Below are 23236 nucleotides of genomic sequence, written 5' to 3' on the forward strand. Positions count from 1 at the left end.
GTGGGAGGTACATTCTTTCAATTCTCCTCCCCATCCCTCTGGGAGCAGAGGGGAGGAAGTGGGGGGAGTGAGCGAGCGACTGCGTGGCTGAGTTGCCAACTGGGCTTAAACCACTACAGTATTATATCAAGCATCGCACTCCTTGGGCAAGAGCATGCCCTTTCACAGTGAGGCTGTGAAACACCGTGGTATAGATTAATCCATATTGCCAAAGTGGGTGCCATCAAAACCAGGTCTGTCTCAGATGCCTTACAACCAGCATCCTTAGCTGACCTGAATCCCACTCCTCACAGGGATGTTAGAGGTGACTCAGGAATACTGCTTACAGACCATGCAAACTCTTGTTTGCATTTGTCACGGACATGGCTGATAGGTAAGGAGAATGAAGACTGGTCAGGAAGGCCAGGTAAAGTTCAACAGCTATGCTCTTTACCTGAGTTGAGAGATCTAGTGCAGTTCTGGTGTCCTCAACATAAAAAGGACATGGAACTGTTGGAACAAGTCCAGAGGAGGCCACGAGGATGATCAGGGGCTGGAGCACTTTCTGTATGAAGACAGGCTGAGAAAGTTGGGGCTGCTCAGCCTGGAGAAGAGAAGGCTGCGTGGAGACCTCAGAGCAGCTTCCAGTATCTGAAGGGGGCCTGTAGGGATGCTGGGGAGAGACTCTTCATTAGGGACTGCAGTGATAGGACAAGGGGTAACGGGTTCAAACTTAAACAGGGGAAGTTTAGATTGGATCTAAGGAGGAAATTCTTTTCCTGTGAGGGTGGTGAGACACTGGAATGGGTTGCCCAGGGAGGTTGTGAATGCTCCATCCCTGGCGGTGTTCGAGGCCAGGTTGGACAGAGCCTTGGGTGAGATGGTTTAGTGTGAGGTGTCCCTGCCCATGGCAGGGGGCTTGGAACTGGATGATCTAAAGGTCCTTTCCAGCCCTAACTATTCTAATCATAGATTCTATGATTCTGAAGTGGGTTTAAATGCATATCAAAGAATAGCATTCCTTCATTTCACCCCATCCTTTCTAGACAAATCATGAGGCACAGATATGCAAAGAAGAAATGCCAACATTTGTGTCTCTCTGTTTTATCCCCATCAGATGGCAGCATTGAAAGGTACAGCCTTGCTTATGTTTACATTCTCATTACAATATCCTAAACTTAGATTGTTTTGCTCTTTCTTCAGAGAGAACTGGAGTGAGCCTCTCCTTTCCCATTTCCTGAACCAGGGAGTGTGATCCAGTCCACTGACATTTCAGGTTACTTAGGAAAAGCAAATCTCTTCGTCTCCAGATATTCACTTAGCCCTTTCTGAACCAGTTCCAGTAGCTGGTTACATTTTTGGAGCTTCTGTAGTAGCACAGGATCAGGGCACAGAGAAATCACCTACAGACAGAATGGAGAACAGAGGAAGCATCAGTATTCTGAGCAAGTGAGAGATAAGGAAATGGAGACAATTGGGCTGCCCAGTGATGTTACTGGTAGGATTTGAATGACTCATTCACAGGAGTACTTTCACAGGGATCTGGAGAGGTGTGAGCTTTGTGGGCAAGGAGGGGAAACAGCACTTATGGATGTGACAAGCACATTTCTGGGTTCCCCTAAATACCAACATTTGTAATATGGAATACAAGTGGTGGTGGAGACCTGGGAAGCGAAGCCTGGAGAACAGAAGAGTGCAGAGCACTGCTACCAGGACACAGAAATGGGTGAAAACAATGGCTCTAAATTTAAAGGATCAGGCCTGAGAAGGAATCAAATGAGACGTATCTTATGGGTTATGATTATAGCAGAGCTGGATACAAGAGCTGTAGGAGGTAGCGAGTGTGTGCTAAGGGGAAGATAACTGGTGTGGTGGACAACTTGGTGCAAGGCATCACAGGGAATTACTCTGTTTGGGCACCAGAAATAAAGGCCAAGTTCCAGGAGGAGAAACCTAGCACACAGCCCTGGACAAGGCCTCATGGTTTAAACAGTGCTGCTCAAGCCCACACCATTACTAAAACAACAATTCAAAGGCAGCCCTCGTATGAGCACAGCTCCAAGGAGTTTGTGATACCTGCACTGGCTTTCACCAAGGTACACACCTCAGGGTTTTCATTAGCACTCTTCATGATGTCCCTCCAGTCCTTATCCACTTCCTGGTAGAGCTGGCTTTCCAATGGGAGCTGTCTTTTGATGTCCTCTGAACTCAAGACTGGCTCCAAGTAGAGCCAAGAGAGCTGGCACTTCAGCCATTCCTCTAGGACAGCCTTGTGGGAAGCAAGAAGAGCAGCATAACAGGACACCATGCTAGGAACCTGCTGACAAAACCATGCAAACTGCACACCAGAACGGGTCTGGAAAAAACCACAACACCCACTACTTCAACGGGGGTAGCTGGGACACGTGTAAGCCAGTACGAACACTCAAAGGGACTTTTCGGTTCTAGATCAAAATTCTGTGGCTGGTGTTTCTGTATTTACAGAACATAGCACAGTGCAATCCTACAGTAAGATGGGGATTTTATTTTGTGAGAAGAGCTTTTTGGGGAAGAAGAATGACAATAAAATATGACACAATCGCAGATGCAGAATCCTCTCTCCTGCCTGATGTACCTCAGCCCCAGCCTTGCCTACAGAATAAACCAGGAAAAGTTCTCTAAACAACACTCCAAATGAGTGAGAGAACGAATGAAAAGCTGAACATTCAAGCTAGACATCAGGCAGGAAACCCTGTTTGTTAGCCAAGGAGCAAGAGAACTAGGTTGAAAAAACCACCTTCCTCCATTTTAAGGCACAGGAGATTGGAAGGTATGGGGAACCTGCCCAACACTGCAAAGCAGCTCAAGTGTTTGCCTCCCTTTCAGACTTCCTTAGTCACAGGGCACTACCTCCCACCCCCTGAACACAGGCAAGCTACCTGACTTAGCAACAGGTGGGGTTCTCCAGTAATACAGGCAATGGTGTTTGCTGTACTCCATCAGCTAACCCTGATAAGCCACTTCCCAGAAGCAGATTAGTGGGCCTTTAGTGACAGGAATGAATGCAATCAAAAGAAGGGGTAGGAAAAGCAGGGTGTAAACATGGACAACACCACAGCCAAAACCACACAGTAACTAACTGAATTTTCCCACATCATCTACTGCCTTAGGTCTTATAATAGCATTTCTGTATCTTCATGAGACAAAGCAGCTCATGGCCCAAGCACACCCAGATGGTAAGCAACAATAAACAAAATAAGATAGCTATGAGTAACAGGTAACAATGCTGCTATGCATCAAAGACCAGCATTTACACAGAGTTCTTCAGGCAGATCTGCACTGGCATTTTTCTCATGCAGCAAGATGCTATTTTGCTAGCTGAGTCCTGCTGGGTGCCGAGCATTCAGGTTCTGGTTTGATGAAGAAGTGCTGGCATGGTGTGACAGATCCTGCTCTAAGCAGCAGTCTTCCTTGTGATTTCCTACACTGAGATGTGAATGCTCAGCATGGATCTCACAGGGCCTACAAGAATCTGTAAGGTCCACTTACTGTAATATAGTGTAATAGTGTAAAATAGTGTAATAGAGATGCCAGTAGGACTATTCGCAGCAATGGAACAGTCCTGACCCCACCCAAAAGTGTTACAATAGGCAGAAAAAAAGCTGGAATTTCATCACTGCTGTTTGGAGAATAAGGCTGAGTTTATCCCCTCTTTTACTACAGTCCTCCCTTAAGACTGACTTTCTCCTGATGGTCTTCCTCCCAATTCCCTAGTAGCAACTGCAGTGCCCATGTTTAAGCACTGCAGCCCAGCCCAGCTGCCTGCCTCTCCCAAGTGTGTGCAGGTAAGAAAGCAATACCTGTGTAATCTTCAGCTTATTTTCCCATGCGTTCATCCTTTCCTCAAAAGGTTTCTTGAATGGTGAGAAGGACATGCTCTGAAGCAAGACAATGTGATCATCTAGGAGCCCAGAAACTTCCTCGGTGTTTTTCAGAATAAACGTTCCCGTGTAAGGGTCCACAGCAAAAAATACGGAGTTCCATTCACGCTCCATCTTGTTGAGTGCCTGAAACAGAGGGACATGCAATTGAATTTTCAGATACAATGTGCAGTGGTTATCCCAGCTTCTAGAACTCTCTTAATGCCCCTCTCTAGCAAGTGAGAGAATTTTGCTCTTGGATTCCACTGGAAACTGCAGCTGTGTATTTAATGCGTGACATACTCAGCAACAGCACACTTCATCTGCATTGCCCACGGACTCAACACTTCAGTGCTGTCCCAAAAGAAACACCTTGAGGGGAAAAAAGTGCAATTTCATCTCCAGGCCCACTTATGCTACTAGATGCAGAGAGGCAGCCAGCAAAGTGCCTATTAATGATTATGGTTAATGGTAGCTTTGTGAAAGGGGCAGCTATTCATTGGGAACTTGCCTGAGATTTCAGAGAACAAAAGCTGCCAGAAGGTAATGACTTTCAATCAAGACCTTAGGTCACATCAGAACTGGTGAACTGAAAGACTAACCTATGAATCTCTAGAGTCAGCAAGTCTTCCCTGGACATTTACTGTGTTAAAGGATTTGCCACCTCCATTTCCAGCCACAACTAATCTCCCTGATGTAATGTTTGACTGGCAGAATGGCATTCAATTTATTTTAACAGTCACTAATCTCATAGTGAGGCGTCAGACCCAACCAGCAGATCATCAGGCGGCGCCGTTATGCTACAACTGAAACTGTGCAAGGTGAACTCAACTGTGTGACCATTGCTCCCCTCTTGAAGCACAGCAGTCTTTTTACTGTTGCTGCAGAATGTGTCTCATGCTCTGGGACAACAAGAATATCACCCAAGACAACAACTACTTGCTCAACAGAAACGTATTTGAGAAGCCACCAAAGACTCAGCAGCCCCTCTCTCCTCACATTCTCAATGGCGTATTCCTTGCCAGCTGCCTCAGCTACTTTGCTGATGCTCTTGATATGGTCCAGCAGGTTCATTTCCAAGCAGCGAGAAACTGTCAGACTGGGATCTATCTTGATATCCATCTTAATAGATTCTGACAGCATATCCCAGTGCCGCTCTCTCATACCAGGATTGCAGAGCCCTTGAATTAAGGGGACGTATAGCTTGAATTCGTCAATCTTGTCTCGAAATTCCATTGCCACACCCTGGCAGGCTTTCAGGGAGAAAAACAGAACATCATCAGCAACAATCGTGTGTGAAGACGTTGCCTTAAGGAAGTTCCTAGAAGTTGTCTAAAGCCTGATGTGCTTGTAGATACACGGTAGGTAAGCAGCATGGGAGAACACTGAAAAATGCAGGTTGAAGTAACGAGGACACAAAGGTGCTCTCTAAGCACGGCTACTAAGCAAGGATTCAAGCCCACTCCCAGAAGCCAGAAGTCTGTTACAGACAAGTTCATGCTAAGCAGAACTGTTCCTTAGCCTAGAGCCTACCAGAAGATGAGAAGCAAACCAATTTAGTTCCTTAATATGGGCCCCAAGCATGACAGAGTCCCCTCTAACAACTGGTATTTCAGAAGCTCTGGTCATCATTCCAAAATCTTAACTCTCAACCCAAACTTGTTAATAAACTGATAGCACACTCCCCTAAGTAGAGGATGGACACTATGTCTCAGAGATAGAAGTAAACTAGGATCAGAGCCAGCTATGGACATGGAAAGCAGGCAGGAGAGGCTCTGCTACCCTATGGCCACGTTAAAGTCAAAGGTACTTCTGGCTCACAGAAAGGACACAGTCAAGGAAAAGGATTTGATCTCTGGGGGCATTCTGGAAGCCCACGTCTCTACACTGTTCACATCCTGCCCTTTTTCAGCTTGTGCTATTGTGAATAAAGCAACGGACAGGCAAAGAGCACAGGACTTGATTCCCTTCCAAAACCTGGCTACAGTATGTGCCTCCTTTTATTGCACCCTGTGTGGTTGCACCACACAAACACAGCAAGGATTTGAGCACCTCACAGTCCCCGCTGGGTGGTATGCAAAGAAAAGGCAGCCTCAAGGATGAAGCTCATATTTAACCAGGTGCCAGGGAATAATGAAATGAATATAAGCAGGTATTCTTAGTATTTCTGTTTACCATAATGATTCATAGTTACTCATGCATCCACTCATCACCTCCTCCATTGGGGCTGATTCATGGCATTGTTTAAGAGCAAGTTCAAGTTAAAAAGGATGAATCAAAACTCTCCCACTGCAAAATATATTTCAATCTAAGCCATCTGGCAGGAGATTTTAGAATTAGCTCTAGAGAATGACCAGCACATCTCTGAGAATCGTGGAATGGGAAGTTAAGCTACAACTGAAGTCTCCATTCCAGCTTTACTAAGAGGCATGATTAAAAGACCTTCACGTGAATAGCAAGGGCTGGATGTGATCATCTAAACTTCACACACATTCAGACAGGCAGGAAAACAGTTATTACATTCCAAAGATCATTTCCAGATTTTGCAGTCTCATTTTATTCATAACGAAATCAAGAGCTCCTCTGGCTTTCCTCTAAATTCATTGGCCAATAGAGAAAATAAGATTGGCCAAGAAGATGGCACCCAGAAGACCCAGAGTCAAGCTCCTTTGCTGCCTGACTTGCGTAAGGGCTTAAACCCACATGTCTAGCCAGTGGGCTACATAGTGATTCTCTATGACTAATCTGGATTCTTTTACTTCATATAAATAAGTAAATATTAACTGCAAAGTAAGAGGGTGGCTTTTATTTCAGTACTGTCTGGGGAATTGGGTATAAAAGGGATTTGCAGCCTGATTGTTTCCATGTCAAACTGGTACTTCAAGCAGCAAGCTAACATCTAGATGTGCATCACCATAGCTCCAGACAAAAAGTGGAAAATGACTGCTAGCATTTTCTCAACTGACTCTAATACACACAACACATCTATGCAACACCCTGACAATCCCTGTCCAGAACACTCTGTGACATGCCTCACAAAAAATGCTGATATGCCCCAACTTCCAGACCATTTGTCTACCTGGTGAATCCTTGAACTGCCTCACGCATCTCTGCATTGTCTTAAAAGAGTCATTGACAATCTTTTCTATCTGCTCAGAATCAATTTCCATGAGAGGATCACTCATCCATTTCTCATGCTGATGCATCCAGTCTGACACTGTTGTCCAGAGGTCATGGTATGGCTGGAAGTCCTTAACCATCCTGGACAGCCCACTGTACTTTGGAAAGAGAGAAAAAGCAAGCATAAGCGACAAGTGTATTCTGCTCAGGATGACAGCTTTTATGTCAAAAGGCAAAAAAAGGCACAATTGTTTTCTGGATCTCCAACAAGCAATGAGAAAATGTGCACTTCAAGAGACTGGCCTATACTACATTTTCCTGGGACCACAATGCAGATTCCAAGGGAGAGCAACTAGCAGAGCTGGGCTTCACAGTCAGGCCAAAATGTATGTGGTGGAACTGTGCCTGCACCATTTGTCAGGCATGACAAGCACTCTCTTGCTTCTGCACATGCTCTGCTGCCGAATGAGATTTTGATGGGCAGTTCACACACAATCAGTGACAGCACACATGCTTTCACTGCGCATCATATAGAAATCATATAGAAATCTGGCTCCTTACAGTGAGGAGAAGAAACCACAGACTGAAGGGTAGAGGAAAGGATCATGTGAACTATACTTCTACTCTGCAGCCAGCCTGGGCTGAAGGTAGATGATAATGATTCATTGGCAGCTGAACAGCTACTGGCAAAATGAGTGTTTGCAACTATGTGAACTGCTGCCTTAGGAGAACACTCCACACTGGGAGCCCAACCAGCTGCCTGCACCTCTATGTAACAGCAGTAATAGCCTCACAGAAATCGATGCATCTCAACCGCTGTTTCAAGACAACCCCAATGCAATTTCTCCTCATTAACATCACTCAGATCTAAGCATGGCCACACAAAGTCTCTCACGGTGGCAGTATCAGGCACATATGCAGCTTTCCACATTTGTCTGGCATCAGATCTTCTGTGCCACAGTGGAGTGACGGAGCACTGTGGTCACCCTACACTCTACAGAGCACCTAATCAGATAAATCAGCAAAGCATGAAGGATTCCTTCCTGAGGAACTGTCTCATGATTTGCTCTACCACCTAGAAAACCCAACAAAGATTAGAGTCCTGTAGGTACAGGACCTGACACTTACATTAGTAACTTTGATCCCAAAGATTCTTTCCCTGTTGTTGTAGACAGCTGCCAAATTCTGAAGCTCCTGCAGCTGCTTCCTGACCTCCCTTGCTTTGTTAGCCAACTCATTAGCTTGGCTAGCATCTGCCTGGATGGAAAATCCACCTACAGTCAGCTGGAAGAGAAAAGGCAGGCATGAGATGAGGGTCTGAAGCTGAGTACTGCCTCTGGAGATCTCAGCTTCCTGGTGTGCTTCATGGAATCATAGATGCTCTTTGTTACATTCAAAGGCAAGATTTTTATGCTCAGAATTTCAGCTCCCCAACCCAATTCCACTTCTGTTTAGACCACCACGTAAGCAGTGAGAAGCTATAACCACTGCTCAGGTGGTTGAAAGTGCAGATGTGATGACCAGATGCTTTCGTCTTTGTGACAATAGTTAATCCCTGAGGAACCGGAGCAATAAGTCTGTGCCCAGATTTCTTGCCACAGCGTTTATGCTGTCATTAGTTACAGAATCAGTGAAGTGAAAGCAATAGCTCCGCTAGGTCCCTGGGTTTGTTTCCAAGAACTGTTTAACAACACATACTCAGAGCTCCTCTAATGACTTCCCTGTTCTGTTTTGGTTCCTTGGTTTTGTTTGTTTGTTCAGGGGATTTTTGTTTGTTTCTTTTTTTCAAGCCAGTGTTGTGGTATTATCATGCTGGGAGGCTATTTCCAAGATAATCTATGTCACTGACTAAAGCCTTCCCAAGACAACGTTTTTTCTCTGCATTTAAGAATTTCTAGTGAAAAAAAAAATAAAACTTGAACCGTTTCAGCAGAAACCAGAAACCAGCTCAAAACTCTGCCTCTGTTTCAGGGTCTTTCACATGAGTTCCCTGACCAAATGCTGTATTCTCCCCCTTGATGGCAGCACATCATGGGAGATGCTCTGCAGGGAACGGATTACAGTGGTAAGAAAAAGGAGGTGTATGTGTTGCCCAAGCACGGGGAACTGGAGTATTGTATCTTCATGAACACTTTCCCAGTGAAAACTCAGTATTTCTGCAAACAGTATTGCTTTTTCCACAAAAATGAAACTCAATCAAAAGCCCAACTTCTGATAAATTACAATGGGTGTGTGTGAGGGGGTGTGTGTGCGTGTAATAACTTTTGGTCCAACAGTATATTGACCTAAAACCTAATCTGACTTAAATATCATCTGAAAGTTTCCCACCTGGCCGACCACAAGAGCTTCAGGGCGCCCTTCTCTGGACAGTTTCTTGTCAGGGGCTTATTTACCTTCATCTCCTCCAGTTTTTTGTGAAAGCTGCTCTGATCCAGGACATGTTTTTTATGAAACCTCTTTGCATCCTTCTGCTGCTGCTGCCCAAGGCACTCAGCTTGCTTGCTTATTTTCAATGGCCAGTAACTTGCAGCCCACCTGCATTCACATGGTGTAACAAAACAAACAGCAAAACCAGCGAGGGAGAGAGGGAGAGAAGCTTTTAGAGCATATGTTTGAAATGCTGCAAATAACAGAATGAGAAAGCCAAATCCCACCAAACAAGGCAGCCTTACAACAACAGCAACACATGTGGTTTCAACAAAACATTTTTTCCAGCTTGTCTTGTTGATATGCAGTCCTTGTGACTAGGCTATTCAATTGGAGAGGGCTGCGGAGAAGTGGAGGGGCCTTTCTAAAAGGAACAAATCCACTATGTTGCTGAAAAGCTAGGAGACTGCAAAATAACAGTTGGCATCCAGAGGGAATGTCTGGTTTTGAATGTATTCACAAGGAACTGAAAAAAATGAGGTCACAGTCTTGGCTTATGGCTTTTCAGGGCTACTGAAAAAGCCAGTCTCCTGTTGAGCAGGGCAGTGAGGGGCCAGGGTAACCCAGATACAGCAAAGTCCTGGCTAGGCTCCTGCACAGTGCCCTGGGGAGTGCTGTACAGATACAGGAAAGGCTGCACAGAGTGGCTGCTCATTCCAAGGCAGGCTCCTTGGCTCTTGCTCAGCCATAGCTCATCCATTACTTCGGAGCTATATGTCTATCAAGGGCTCTGCATTGCCATTTGGACTTGTTAGCTTGCGTGCAATGCCAGATGCAAGCTTTGCAGCATTACACTCGAGCTCACACCCTTTGCAGTGCCTGGGAATGCAGCAATCTCCTACTAATTCTACATGTGCCAGGCCTGGTCAGTGGCCATACAGTCACATCCATGCTAAGGTGTCCTAGAGCTGAGCTGCTCTCCTGGCTATTTTGCACTGTGTATCCCATGTTTCCAGTTTCAGGCGCGCTCTGCAGAAACTCACTCAAGTTGCAGACACGTGGGACCAAGTCCATGCTATATCAGAGTCACATCCAGGGCTGAGCTGACTTCAGAAGCTGTGTTGCTGTGTTTGTGAGCTGCCTCTGCTATTGGGGCACATGTAACATAACCAAAGATAAAACTAAGGGGAGACTGCATGGGAAAGAAATGCAGTAATAATACAGGGTTCATGTTCCCTTCTAGTCCTAAGAAAACTCTGGGAGTGTTCCTACCTTGGAAGTATTCATTCACTTTCAGACACAGACTAAACTCTGCATTTCGAGACCTTACAGATGTCTCAAAAAAAAACCAACCAAACCAAAGCCCAAGAGAAAATATCTTTAATACATTTAACAGGTTAATAGCTACCAGTTTGCCTTGCCCCAGGCCGGAAGGCAGCATGAACCCACACTTCTCTATAAACTTCATTTCAAGAATTCAGTGCTCACATAGCCTGAGAGACATTTAAAAGTTCTGCTGGAGCTCTTGCTAGACCCATAGCCCCTAAAGCACTAAGAATGGTAACTGCTGCAAAGTGTCCCACTTTGACAATGGGAGAAATGCCTTGTGCTCACCTGTCACTGAAATCTTCGTCCGTAAGGTTGTAAAAGAATTCCTCCATGATCTCGTAATCTTTCACGACTTCACAAATCAGCTTCTGCACAGGGTGAGAGAAAGAGACAAAAAACAGACACCTGTAGACTCTACTGATTCCAACCCTCTTGTGTGTACCCCATTTTCATGAGATGCCTTTGAAGAGCTTTAGTCGCACAAGCTTAATGTGATGCAGGCTACTTCTCTGCTGTGTGAACAGTGGGAAGGGATTTATAACCCCTTGCTCTGCGAATGGTCACACCATCATCACCCTCTGTTCTATATGGATGAAAAGAAATATGACCCAGTGGATAAAGTGCTGGACAGAAATTGAGTGTTTTGGGTTATCTACCAGGTCCTTCCTTTGGTATGGACAAGTGAGTTTACAGCTTGAAGCCTTTGGTTCCCATTTGTTCAGCTGGGAGAAGACCTACACTTCAAATAAATTTGAAATAGCTCAGCACTAGACTGTCCTATTAGAAGAAGTACGTTACCAGCAAAATGAGCATTTGGTAGCAGACGTATTTTCTTGAAAACAACATTAATTTTTTGAAGGCAGCTATTCAATACACAATGTGGAATGGATCATGAAGGTAGCAAAAAGCATACATAAGTCTTCTAGGCAAGATTTTTAACTGCTCTTTTGTTTTGAATAGATGTTTAAATTCATGATGTGTTATTTAAATATACAAATCCTACGAATTATGAAAATACAAAGCCAGAAATCTTATGGCATTGCATGCAAAGACATCCAAGTAAAAAAAAAAATCAGAGTTCTGCTTCTGAGACACCACACACTGCATTAACAAATTCCCTCCTCACTTCCCTTGGTGCTCCTTGCCCAGAAGAGCAAGCCCTACCTCCTGCACAGCCAGCTGCTTGGGGATGTTCTTCATCCACTCCTGCAGCTCAGTCAGCTCCTCAATATTGTTTGGTTTCTCATGCATTCTGCAGCTGGTGGCTTCATACGTGTTGCAGATCTGCAGGAGGTCACAGCAGAGAAAAGACCATCAAAAAGTCATTAACTGCAAATGGGCAGACGGGAAAACCTGCCATGATCTACCTGGTTCCCATTACAAACTTGGTCTAAAGTGATGAGTACACAGCCCTGTTCTGTCTTTTTCTTTTCTTGCTGCTCTTTGTCTTTCTCCATCTATCTCATTTGGCCTCAAACAAAATGAGGACAAAAAAAGAGGAAGAGGAACAGCAGGTATGTAGTTGAAACTATGACAATAACAGATTCAGGCAACCCTCTAGCAGATGCAATTGTCTACATTCCAGTTACCCTCAGAGCAAGCAGAAGGACCTTGCAGTTGTCTACTAGGCAGATCTTTTCAATCCACCAACACATTTTTATAAGATGTCAAGGTGTTGAAGAATTTTGTCTCAAGAGATCCAGCTTTCAGGCCCACAATTTAGTAAGTATATTAAATAATTTTATTTGGTTGAGTCTCTGTATCTTCCCCCGGTTGTTTTTTTTTTTCTTAAATATTCACTTTGATGCAGTCTTTAAAATGTCTTCATTAATGTGGCCTCAGTTGCTGTCTTTTGGCCATTGCACAAACACAGCAACTCCAAAAGCAGGACAAGACAAGACACTGACATATAACCTGTTGAACCAGGTAACTTACACTCTCCACCTGCAAATGGAGGTTTTTAGCCAGTATATCCAACATGGAAGTGGCAAGCGCTTTGTATTTTGCGGTCAGATTTTGCTTAACAGCTTCTGTGCTGACATGGAAGGGACCAATGACAATAGAAACAGGTAGAGTGCTGTTCAGGTTCTCCTTTTCTGACAAGTACATGTTCACTATATTCCTCACCTCCTGGGCAGATGGACATTGCTCTTCGTAGTCTCTGTAAATCAAACCACCAACAAAAAAGGTAAGGTAGAGCCATAAGATTACTTGAGCATCCAGGATGTTCAGAGGATGTCCAGACATGTCTGCCCAAAGGATCAAGACAGTAAAGTAATGATATGTTCACTGTTATTAAAACATGCATCTATTTGAAGGTATACAACTTTCTGTAAACACAGACTGAGAAGGTACCAATGCCTTACAGACTCTGCAACCAAAGATACACTTCCTATGTAGGCGTATCTGTCAAGTACATGAGCTCTACCTTTAACAGAGCATGAAAAGCTACAGTAGTAAAGACATTCCATGTAAAGTCCACCCATTTAGGTGACCAGCCTGCACTGAAGGCTTTGCTTCAGTGTCTCCACTGCTACAGTTACCAATGCTGACCAGAGGAATCCAAGCTACCTGTGCCTACCTGAACTGCAGCTACACCCATGCAGCAGCACAGGCAAGTCCCCAGTTCCAGAAGATGTGTATACAAGATGACATGGAACTGGTATGTAGCAGAGAAACACTATTAGGGTGCAAGGGAAGGGACAGACTCAAATCTACAACAGGTTTTAAAGCACAATAGGTTTGGAGCGGAGCAAGAGCACAAAATATTTTAGCTGCAGAAAAACAACAGAAGAGATGAAAAAGGTAGTAAGACAAGAGGAAGGGGAGAGACAAAATGAAAGCATGGGTATAAACAGGGCAAGATCAGGAGGCATCTTGGTGGAAGGCAGGCACTTCTGTGTGCTCTGGGAAGAGACAGGAATTTATCAGATAGGACTCCTAAAATAAGCCCAAATAACAAAAAAGGGCTTAATTTCCCCTGTTTGTAGAAAACAAGAGGCCTAAAAAGAAGACCATTCAAGTAACAGAGGCAGCATAGGTGCAGAGAGTTTTGGCAGTGAAAACAATGAGGCTGAAACAAAAGAAAACATTACTTTCCACAGAATGTTGTCAGCCTGAACAGACGCTATTTGAAGGAGGCCAGAGTCAAGTATGCCAACTGTATTTTCAAACAGGATGAGTCATTTTTAGGGCCATTAATATCTCCAATTACACTTGCAAACATGACAGGAATGTGACTGCTGTCAGAAGCAGGAAGAAATTCTCACTGCCATCACCAATGTCCCCTAAAAGCATGGACCACTGCCCATGGCTGAAGTCTGCCTCTCATAGATGCCTCATCTCGTATCTGAGGCACGTCACACACATTCATGGTCTCAGAACAAGTCCCACATTCTCATGCCCATTCACACAACAGCTTCTGAAAAGGCTTCCATTTGGATTAGAGGTACCTTTGTCAGAAGCCGCTTACCTTAGCAAGTACTGGATGTCATTGTTATTTAGCTCCAAGAACTTCTCGTATCTCTTGGCATAGGCATGGAGAGGGATCATTGCCATCTGAATGGCAGAGCGCATAGTCTCACGTAGTTTTTCCACTTCTGGTTCGTGCAAGCCCACTGAGTCAAGCAAAGGTGTGCCTGTGATAGCTACGTTCTCCAGCACATACTGGAAGAGGAAGGAGAGAGATCTTTCATGACCAGGAGAGATAACCATGCCTGCAAGGGGTGAGGCAATCACCCGTGGCACCTTTGGGAGCTCATGCAGTCTTTCTGCACTGTGTCAGGAATTTTATTAGCTTTAAGTTGCCCCCACTAAAAAAGGAGGCTCTAGGGAGATGGGTCTTCCACGGTAACAGGCAGGATGCACATGCAGAAGAGATCTGCACCAGACTGACAGCATTGGAAAAAGTGCTATTTCCTTTATGAATCTGCTTTTACCAGCTGCCATTCATTAGGGTAACCAGGCTACTTAGAACATGCCTCCACAGAACCTGCAGCACCAAAACAGAGATTGCAACCACTTAAAATAGCTACAGGGCTGGGGAGCTTGCAGAAATCCTGTCAGAAGAGAACAGCATTAGCACAGTGCTGAACCCAAATTAACTTAACTGGATTTCCAACTATCTACTTCTACAACTCCCTCCTTCAGTACAAGCTCAGGGGTGTCTATGCCAAACTGCAATGCACTGAAGCTTGCACAACTGTATCACTGGGGATGCTGTTCACCTTCTCCAGCTGTGGGACAGTGTGTGTTGCCAGGATTCCCTCATCAAACAGAGAAATGAGGGACTTCTCAAAGCTCTCCGCAGGGGGGCTGAAGTGAATGCCACTGGTGTCTAGCACAAGGTCTGTTAGAAAAAGTGGGTACCTCAGAGGCCTGCAGTGGGAAGAGACAAGGAAGAAGAAGGATGTTTTGTGAGACAATGGCACACAATTATATTGCTCTGGTGCTGATACTAAAATGCCTACTGGACAGGAAAGCAGAGAAGAGGTAGACTGTCCCACGCAGATTAAGGCATGAAGCACTGCATTCTGAATTTACCAGCAAAGACATTTAGAACTTTTGTCTCTGAAAGGCAAAGGAAGTGTCAATCATGACATACTAAGACCCCCAAAAGTCATAGCCTTATCCTGAGAATTGGAGCTGCTTTATAAAAAAAAAATGCAGATGCTCTTCAAACCAAGCATCCAGCATTTCAAATCTACTCCTAAAATGTACCTTCTAGAAGTTAGACACAGTATCTCCCAATCCGGTACATTACCAGTGTGGCTCAGCATCAGCTGAAGTCAGTGTCAAGACTTCCACAGATTTCAAGGTAAGAGCTCTCGTGTGAGTGGCAGCTTTTTACCTATTCTTCCTGTTTTCAATTTCTACACCTTCCTTTTTTCATACCCTAAAGAACAGAAATCTTAAATCGATACTCAGTGGAACAGAATTCTAGGTATTGTGACAACCCAAATCTGGTATTCTTTAGAGATGTCAGGCTAGATCCTACTCCTGAAACAGGCTAGATGCTACTCCTGAAAGCAGCAGCAATGCCTCCTGGTATTTTTCCTGGCCTCCAGGAAAAAAAAAAGCTACTAGTAATTATTTGCTCCTCTGCAAAAGCTGGAAGTGGCTGATCTTCAACACACTATGTCAAAGTAGCAGACCTTGGTTCCGAGGGGCTGCCTGTATCACTAACAGCAACTTGCGATCTGTACTAACAGAGCAGCCAGCTCAGTGCCATCTTCCACACTCAACCAAATGTGTCAGGTTGAGAACTGGAGGAAAGAGCCCAGCCTAAGGTCCCCTCACAGTAGAAAGCTTGCTTGTACAAACAATAGTCAGAAAGACAACGGCTCTGTTCTTTCCACCCCTTTTTTCTCTCCCTTCCTTACCTGTAGGGACTATTGATGAGGTCATCTCCCCATTTCATGTCCTGTGAGCAATTCAGGACAGCATGGCAAGCATCCAGCACAAGCTGGGTGAAGCTGATCAGTGAGTTCTGGACCAGAGACCTCAGAGAGTCCTGAAGCATGAATCTGATGCGGTTCATCAGCTTACGCAGTTTGGACAGCAGGTAGACATCCCAGTTGGTCTGTTCCAGTTTGTACCAGTCTGTGCCTGCTTCCTTCAAGTTGCTCGTTATTGCAGTCGTTAGAGTATCAATCCAAGTATCCTTGAGAAACATCTGAACCTAGGGCAGAGAAAAAAGCAAGCTGTGTAATCCCCCAGGGATGATGGGAAAGCAGTATCGTAAGGTTAGCTGCTAGCTGGGGCTGCTGGACCTTTCTCTGCTCTGAAAGGCAACCGTTCTTTCAGAGCTGGGGCAGCTAAACAGTAGCTTTCAAATCCATGCACACAAATGTGGCACCTGAACCTGAGCACGCAACTCCTCCACTGACAAAAGACCTACAAAAAAAGCACCTGATATTAAAAAGCAGGAGTGCTCTATTCTTTCTTTTTATGCACAGTGTTTCCTTTTTGTTCTCTTTTCTACAGAGCAGTATCCCCGGAGCTGCCTGTGTCAGGGTCCCTTTACAAAAGGTGGGCAGACAGTACGATGAGCAAGGAAAGGACAGAATATGGTCTTCTCTTGACAAGTGAGGAGAAAGAGGGGGAGAAGCCAAGGGCAGCAGCAGTCTGCAGTGTTTTAATTTATAAAAATACCACTTCTGCTCCACAGGCAGCTGCTGTTTGTGGCTAATAGGACAACCTCAGTCACCAAGCGGATGACAGCACTGCCCAGCTATAGCAGCATGGGACTGGGAAGGACCAGTTCATGACCTCTGCCACTAATTTAGTGTGCAACCCTGTGCAAGCTCCTCTGCGTGGCCACCTCCAGGGTGCAATGGACTGTCCTCATCCAGAGAGCAGAAAGATCTGCTGAGATTTAGCACAAAGTTGCAGAGTTTTGTTCTAGTCTGCCTGCTGTCATTGCAAGCGGAGTAACTAAACACATAAAGAACACGGTGTAGAAATGCATTACCCCCGTGAGTGCTTCAGGGGAGATAAAAGCTCTTGTGACTTGCAGCTGGACAGAGAGAGAAATAAACAAAACCAAAAAGGAAACTTTTGAGTGCTCACCAGGACTGTGAGCTGCATGGAAACAGGAGGAGGAAAGCCCATTACTGCCCACATCCCAATGAATTTGACACACATATGCAAAGTTCTCGCTGCTCCACCCACTGTATCTCATTTGAAAGCTCATCCATTTCCATCCAGGGAATTGCTCTGCAGCTGCTACATCTGTCTAATACACACTGATGGCCCTGCTGGCTGCTCCATGTGCTCACCCCCCACGCTTCCTCTGCTCACCTCAGTGAAGGTCTGGGTCTGGATCTGTTCAAATTCCTCCAAGCAAACACACTTGGCCAAGGCTGTGTTAAACAGAGACATGATGGCTACCTTGTTGCACTCATCTTGCACCTCTGGAAGGAGAAGGATGACTTCTGGCCTCTTCAAGAGTGAGACAAAGTTGAAGTCTTCCTTTTGTTTCTTAAAAGGATAGTCTGGGATACAGACGAGCCCTGGCACCGAGAAAGAACATTACTGCCTGCAACAGCCATCCCAGCTTCTGTTTAGGTGGAAGAGTACAGCTCCCTTTGGGACAGTGCTTGGGAAAAGGGCTCTCCTTTGATGCATAGGCCTTATCAGGTAGCAGCTTCAGCAGATAGCTGAGGGAAAGAGAGTCTCTGCTCTGCAGCAGACACTTTCTGCAGGCTCCCATGGGGGCTGAGGGACTGCCTTGGGTCCTGACCTTCCTACGGCTTTGGCCATGAAAAAGATCACAGGATTTGAAGAATCATTCCACCGAGGCTTCAAGGCAGAGCCGAGCCATCTCAGCTGTGAGAGGCTTCCTGGGGACCGCCTCAAGGCTATCCAACCTTGGGGGTCGTGAAGTGCACAAAATACCACCCCAACCCCTCACCTTTTACTGTGGCCATTATCCTCCAGTTTGAGACTCTGGAAAAGCCTGAGCTCTCTTCCACATCTGAGGTATGGCACAGCTGAGCCAGCCCAAGCACAGTGCAGAGCAGAAGGCAGTTAAGCTAATTACACTGCCTGCATTTGGTGCCATTAAGGGCACACCTGCAGAGTTACTGCAGATTTGCTGACGGATGATGTGTTATACTGAGGTAACACAAACATGTAAATATACCCTAAAAAAGAGCAGACATACTCAAGTCTCATCTAATCACCTGACACGGCCCCTTATGAGCCCTAGCCATTAACATGAACCTAAAAGTTTCTAGAACAAAGTGTGAATCCTATCAAAGACAAGAGGTCCCCATAGCCATGCTGAATTCCAGCTGCTTCACTGTGTTCCATACCTTTCTCTGGTGCTTTTTCCTCCTCTTTGTCTGGCAAGGTGACATAAGAAAACATCTCAGGTTTGGAAGCGACAGTTTTGTCAAAACTAATCTTGTTCAGTGTACGTTCATAGTCTAATGTCACTTCTTTCTCCAGGCAACACATATGGTCTAATACCCTATTACAAGACATGGAAACAATGATAACTCAAGGTGTCTGAGCAGAAGTACGTCTGCAGCTTTACTGCAAACCCCATCCTTCACTCCCTCCCTCCTGGATCTGCTAACCCTGAAGCTTACCTACTACTGAATGCATTAGGAGAGCTATGCAGACGATGAAGCAGCCAGCAAAGCTATCAACTAGACATGTAATGGCAGAGGCGAGTGGGAACCTGAGAACTATGACTGCAGCCTTCTCAAGTGCCTTTTCTACTCAAAGCAAAATCTCCACTGGGGAGAAGTATTACAATGGCAAGGGGAAATTAGCAAGAACTGGGGAAGCTAGCTGGTAGTTCTCGAAAAGCTGGGCTACCCAAACTGTCCTCCCAACTGCCTCTTGCTGAACACCCCTTGACATTGGTTTCGTCAGCCAGAACACGTGTGTAAGTGCTGAAAACCTGCTTTATTTGTAGGAAAAGCAAATAAAGGAAATCATCATACTCCGCCTCAAGCACACTACTCTTCTCTAAGCCTATATTTCTGCTCAGAGACTGATTACTCTCCTAGTCTCTAGCTTAGGCTGGCAGACCATTCAGCCCTTCACACCTTCCTGTCTCTGAGCAGGGCAATCAGTCATGGCTGATTCCCAGTGACACCACCAACGGCTCATGATTCATCAGTGCAGAGACTCTTAAAACATCTTCCTGATACGAACTGCATCTTAAAGAGACGCTCGATTATATCCAGGTGGAAATATCCTATTCTATCTGCTTCACCCTGTGCAGATCATCTTTTGATTTGTTTTAGCAGCTATTAATAGACAGAAGAGTCACCACAGCCAACTCTCTGGGGACAGCTGGTGGTCTGCAGATCAATCCAGCAATGACTGATCTGTTCCCTGGAAGCACAGGGAGACAGCAAGGTCAACTATGCCATTTCTGTCCAACCTTCCTGCTGTTGAATGCCACTTAATTGCAGGTCTAAGCACGGCTCGTGGATCTTCATCTGAAAAATACATCTACTTCACCTGGGAATACTGACAGATCACCCCCGTGTACATGTGTTCCTGGAGCTCTTGTCATACCTACTTCTGATGACACTCTGGGCAAGAGGGTGGTGTGCATGTGCACAGGCTGGAAGGCAGATGAGATCCACGGTCTATGAGCTGGACCCTCAAGATTTGCCTCCACTGCCACTTGTTTGTGGCCCTATAAAGTCCTACAGTGTTAATGGACTGAAGGCTGAGATTCCAGACGTGTACTTGATACCTTACCTCTTCCCTGCTTTCCTCAGTTCGGGAGTGTTCATAGCCAAAAACTTCATTCTCTGCAGACTCTCCTCACTGATGCTATTTAGACCATCCGCGGGCATGCAGTCCACATACAAGTTATAGAGAAGCAGTGCCTGCGTCTTCTTACGCAAGTTGTCAGCAGAAACTACTCTCTGTGCAAACACCCGGGGATCTTCAGCCAGAAACAACAGGCAAACACGTGGCACCCAGTACTGACATGGCAACAGCGGGGCTCTTCCTGGGAAATGAACGCAAACCTTACAGGAGTCTACAGGGAAAACAAAACTCAGAATGGCTTGGATTTCAGACAGCAGCTTTTTGATGGGCAATGTAATTGGGCTGGCCTACTGGAGATCAAACTGAAGGGCCAAAGTTGAAGACAGCAAGAGGCAAGGAGCACAGAATTAGCAGTACCTCCAAACATTTCAAGGGGGTACTTCATCTTAATCTGTCCACGTTCCCCTTCAAGATGGTATTGGCCTAGAAAGACCATCATTTAACTGTTCTTGCAGGCAGAAAAGATGGGAGACAGAGAAAAAAGAAAGATACCTCCAAAGGGAAGACCTCAAATAGGTTGTCAAATTAGGGTGTGGAGTTCTCTCCCCTGGAGGCTTTTTCTGGACAGGTTGAGCAGACACGTATCAAGAGTGGTAACAGGGAAAGGAAATAAAATGAGGTCTTGATGTCCCTCCCATCCCCACCTAAGATGGTGCACTTCAGAGTATATGCCAGGTCCCAAAGGGCCCTACTCAAAACACACCTTCTGAAGTTACTTCTCCATTGAGGCTGGGTCTCCCTTCCTCATTCCACACCACTCCATTCTTGGTTTTACGGACCAAGTAGAGCTCTGTCTTCTTGTCGTAATCCAGAACACCAACATCAATCCACTGGTAGACTAATTTTGGGTTTTTAGGGTCCTCTGAGAGAATCAAGGATTAAAACAGGCTTAGTCCATTCTCCTAGGGGGCTACAGCAAAAGGACTTCCCTGATCAGAGTGGTGATGCTACATTTACTAGTTTGAATCTCGGTCAATCTCTCGTGATTTCTGCTGCGATCAAGTAAAGAACAAACTCAGATCCTACAGCTTACTGTTTCCAACTGTTTGCACACACCAGAGCCCTTTGTTTTCCTCCTCTTATCTCTGGGGGCTCCTTGTGGACCACCTTCCCACCTCCTGCTTCAGGCACTCCCACTCACTCTTTCCAGCTATAGCCTCATATTTGGGTCCTGTGTGCCCCTAACATCTTCTTTCAGCCATACTTGGGGACTTCTCTGCTTCCCAATTCCTTCAACCCTTGATCCAGGACCCCTTATGACCCACATGGGCTCTGTGGTGATCCCATTCCCCTTCCCCATGGGTGGTCTAGCCCTGTGTCTCCACAAGCTCTCATTGGGAGTGGGTGTAAAACCCTGTATGTTCTCCTCCAATCTATTACTTCTCCAGGTCATTCCCAGGGCATCTAATTCTTGAATATTCAGATCCTCTTAAAAGTTGGGAGGCGGAGGCGCTAACCTGACAGATATATATCGAGATCAATATAGATACAGGTCAGGACAGTGTTACATTGAGGTTGAGAAGGGATGCTATTAACCACTGGACTACAGGAATTTGCAACAGCACTGGCACTATACAGACATCAGCGGTCTCACCTTCCTCCGGGCCCAGGGGTCTGACTACAGCTGCAAGCTGCACTCAGCCATCACATGCTGGCTGGCTGAGATTCCACACAGCTTCTGTTTTACGCTTAGATTTTGCGGACAGCCCTGCCTCTGGAGGTTGCTCCAGAGCTGTAGTCAATATGCATGCCAGTTCCTATGCTTTAAAGCTAGTGCATTTGTGATGGTATCAGCTGCAGCCATAACTGGACATTAGTACAGCTGTACCTAGTGATGCCTTCTCATTGGGAAGGCTCTGAATGACAGGAAAACAATGTCCACATCACTTAATTTGCCTCAGATTTACTACTTGGATTTTCACTGCTGTCTGAACTTGACTTCTGATCCTGCCCTTGCAGTGAATCCAGGCAGAACACACTGCATGTAAGTTAACCAACTTTATGATGATACCTACACATCAGTAAAGTGAAATTTTGACTGTACTGATTTCCAGGCACAGAAGCAGGAGGGCAAAAGGCAGAAGCTAGTACTAAAAATATGGAAGCAGTCAGTCCTGGGAAGGACTGAGAGTTGATGAGACCTCTGATCCCTTGCTCTGACTGCCTGAGCCTGGTCAAGATGAAGTATTGCTTTCTGCTATTCAGAGCTAAATGCATCAGAACCTAAGTGCTCCCTTTCCTGAACAGGCCTGAAACCGTTAACATTGTCTCACTTGAGCACCAAGTCATTCAAGCTTTACCGTGTCCAAGAACATCATCTGTAGGTAAAAGTGCTTGTCCAGGCACTGGCTTTCTATCATGAGATCCTGGTTCCAGTCCTAGTGAGATCCACTCTTCTGGAGTTCGACAGTCATACTCCTCATCATCAAATATCTAAAAAGCCAGGACACGAGTGAAATTAAGTCTTACTTCAGAGAGAAGAAAATACCCCATACAAAATGTTCTGAGAGGAAAATTAACACCCAGGTCCTAAATGGCTACAAAAATGGGAAAGAGTCCCAGTGCAAAAGCTGTGCTCATCTCAGTCTTCTCCTAGGCAACAATACCTGTACCTCTAGCCCTTTCCTAGGAAGCACAGATCCTAGGAAAGACCCTCACCACCTGCAGAGATCTCATGCAATAATACTGCTGACTACTGCATTGAGAAGGAAGCATGAAACACCACCTTTTCTTCGGACACACAAATGACAGTGAGGAGCACCCTCAAGAATTATCAGTTCTGATGGAAGTCGCGGGCCCCATGCAGAAGACGCTCAGCATCTTGTGGAGATTCTTCAGGGCACAAGCCTGCTCTAAAGCATTTCCTTGTTGTATTGCCTGTTGTATCAATAAAGGCCAAGCGTCCTGCAACTGTATGAACCATCCTCTGGTATCAGCAATGAGATAGATCACAAGTGCCAAATGCGCTCTCTTACCTTTAACGGGAGGTAGATGGGAAAGAGAGGATCTTTCTTATCCTCAATTGTTGGCATATTGTCAGGATCATGGTGCCTTGGCATGAGCTGATTGGAGTCTATCCCCTTGCTGGATAAAAGCTGTGCAATATCGAAGCTGAGATATAGCCGTCTCCTCCTGTTTTGAATCGGAATGGGAAATAACCACTTAATGCACCCAGAAGGGCTCACAAGCTACAACTCCACTTTCAGATCATGTATCCCTACCAGTAAAGAAGTTTTTGA

General features: G+C 45.5%; 1 protein-coding gene across 1 annotated transcript in view; it reads right to left on the reverse strand.

The window, feature by feature from the left end:
• DNAH1 (dynein axonemal heavy chain 1) overlaps window positions 1-23236 on the reverse strand; it is a 55447-nt gene that overhangs the window by 24023 nt on the left and 8188 nt on the right. Inside the window, 19 exon segments of the mRNA XM_062632732.1 lie at window positions 1261-1382; window positions 2084-2248; window positions 3819-4025; window positions 4878-5131; window positions 6958-7156; window positions 8127-8282; window positions 9392-9533; window positions 10980-11062; window positions 11859-11978; window positions 12630-12855; window positions 14167-14360; window positions 14921-15071; window positions 16076-16374; window positions 17496-17707; window positions 18512-18669; window positions 19923-20178; window positions 20701-20859; window positions 22298-22430; window positions 22973-23129. Coding sequence (XP_062488716.1) covers window positions 1261-1382; window positions 2084-2248; window positions 3819-4025; window positions 4878-5131; window positions 6958-7156; window positions 8127-8282; window positions 9392-9533; window positions 10980-11062; window positions 11859-11978; window positions 12630-12855; window positions 14167-14360; window positions 14921-15071; window positions 16076-16374; window positions 17496-17707; window positions 18512-18669; window positions 19923-20178; window positions 20701-20859; window positions 22298-22430; window positions 22973-23129 — 3393 coding nt within the window.

Source organism: Pezoporus occidentalis, unplaced genomic scaffold (genome assembly GCF_034315485.1).
Source record: "Pezoporus occidentalis ecotype Australia unplaced genomic scaffold, CSIRO_AGI_Poc_V1 ctg395, whole genome shotgun sequence".
NCBI lineage: Eukaryota > Metazoa > Chordata > Aves > Psittaciformes > Psittacidae > Pezoporus > Pezoporus occidentalis.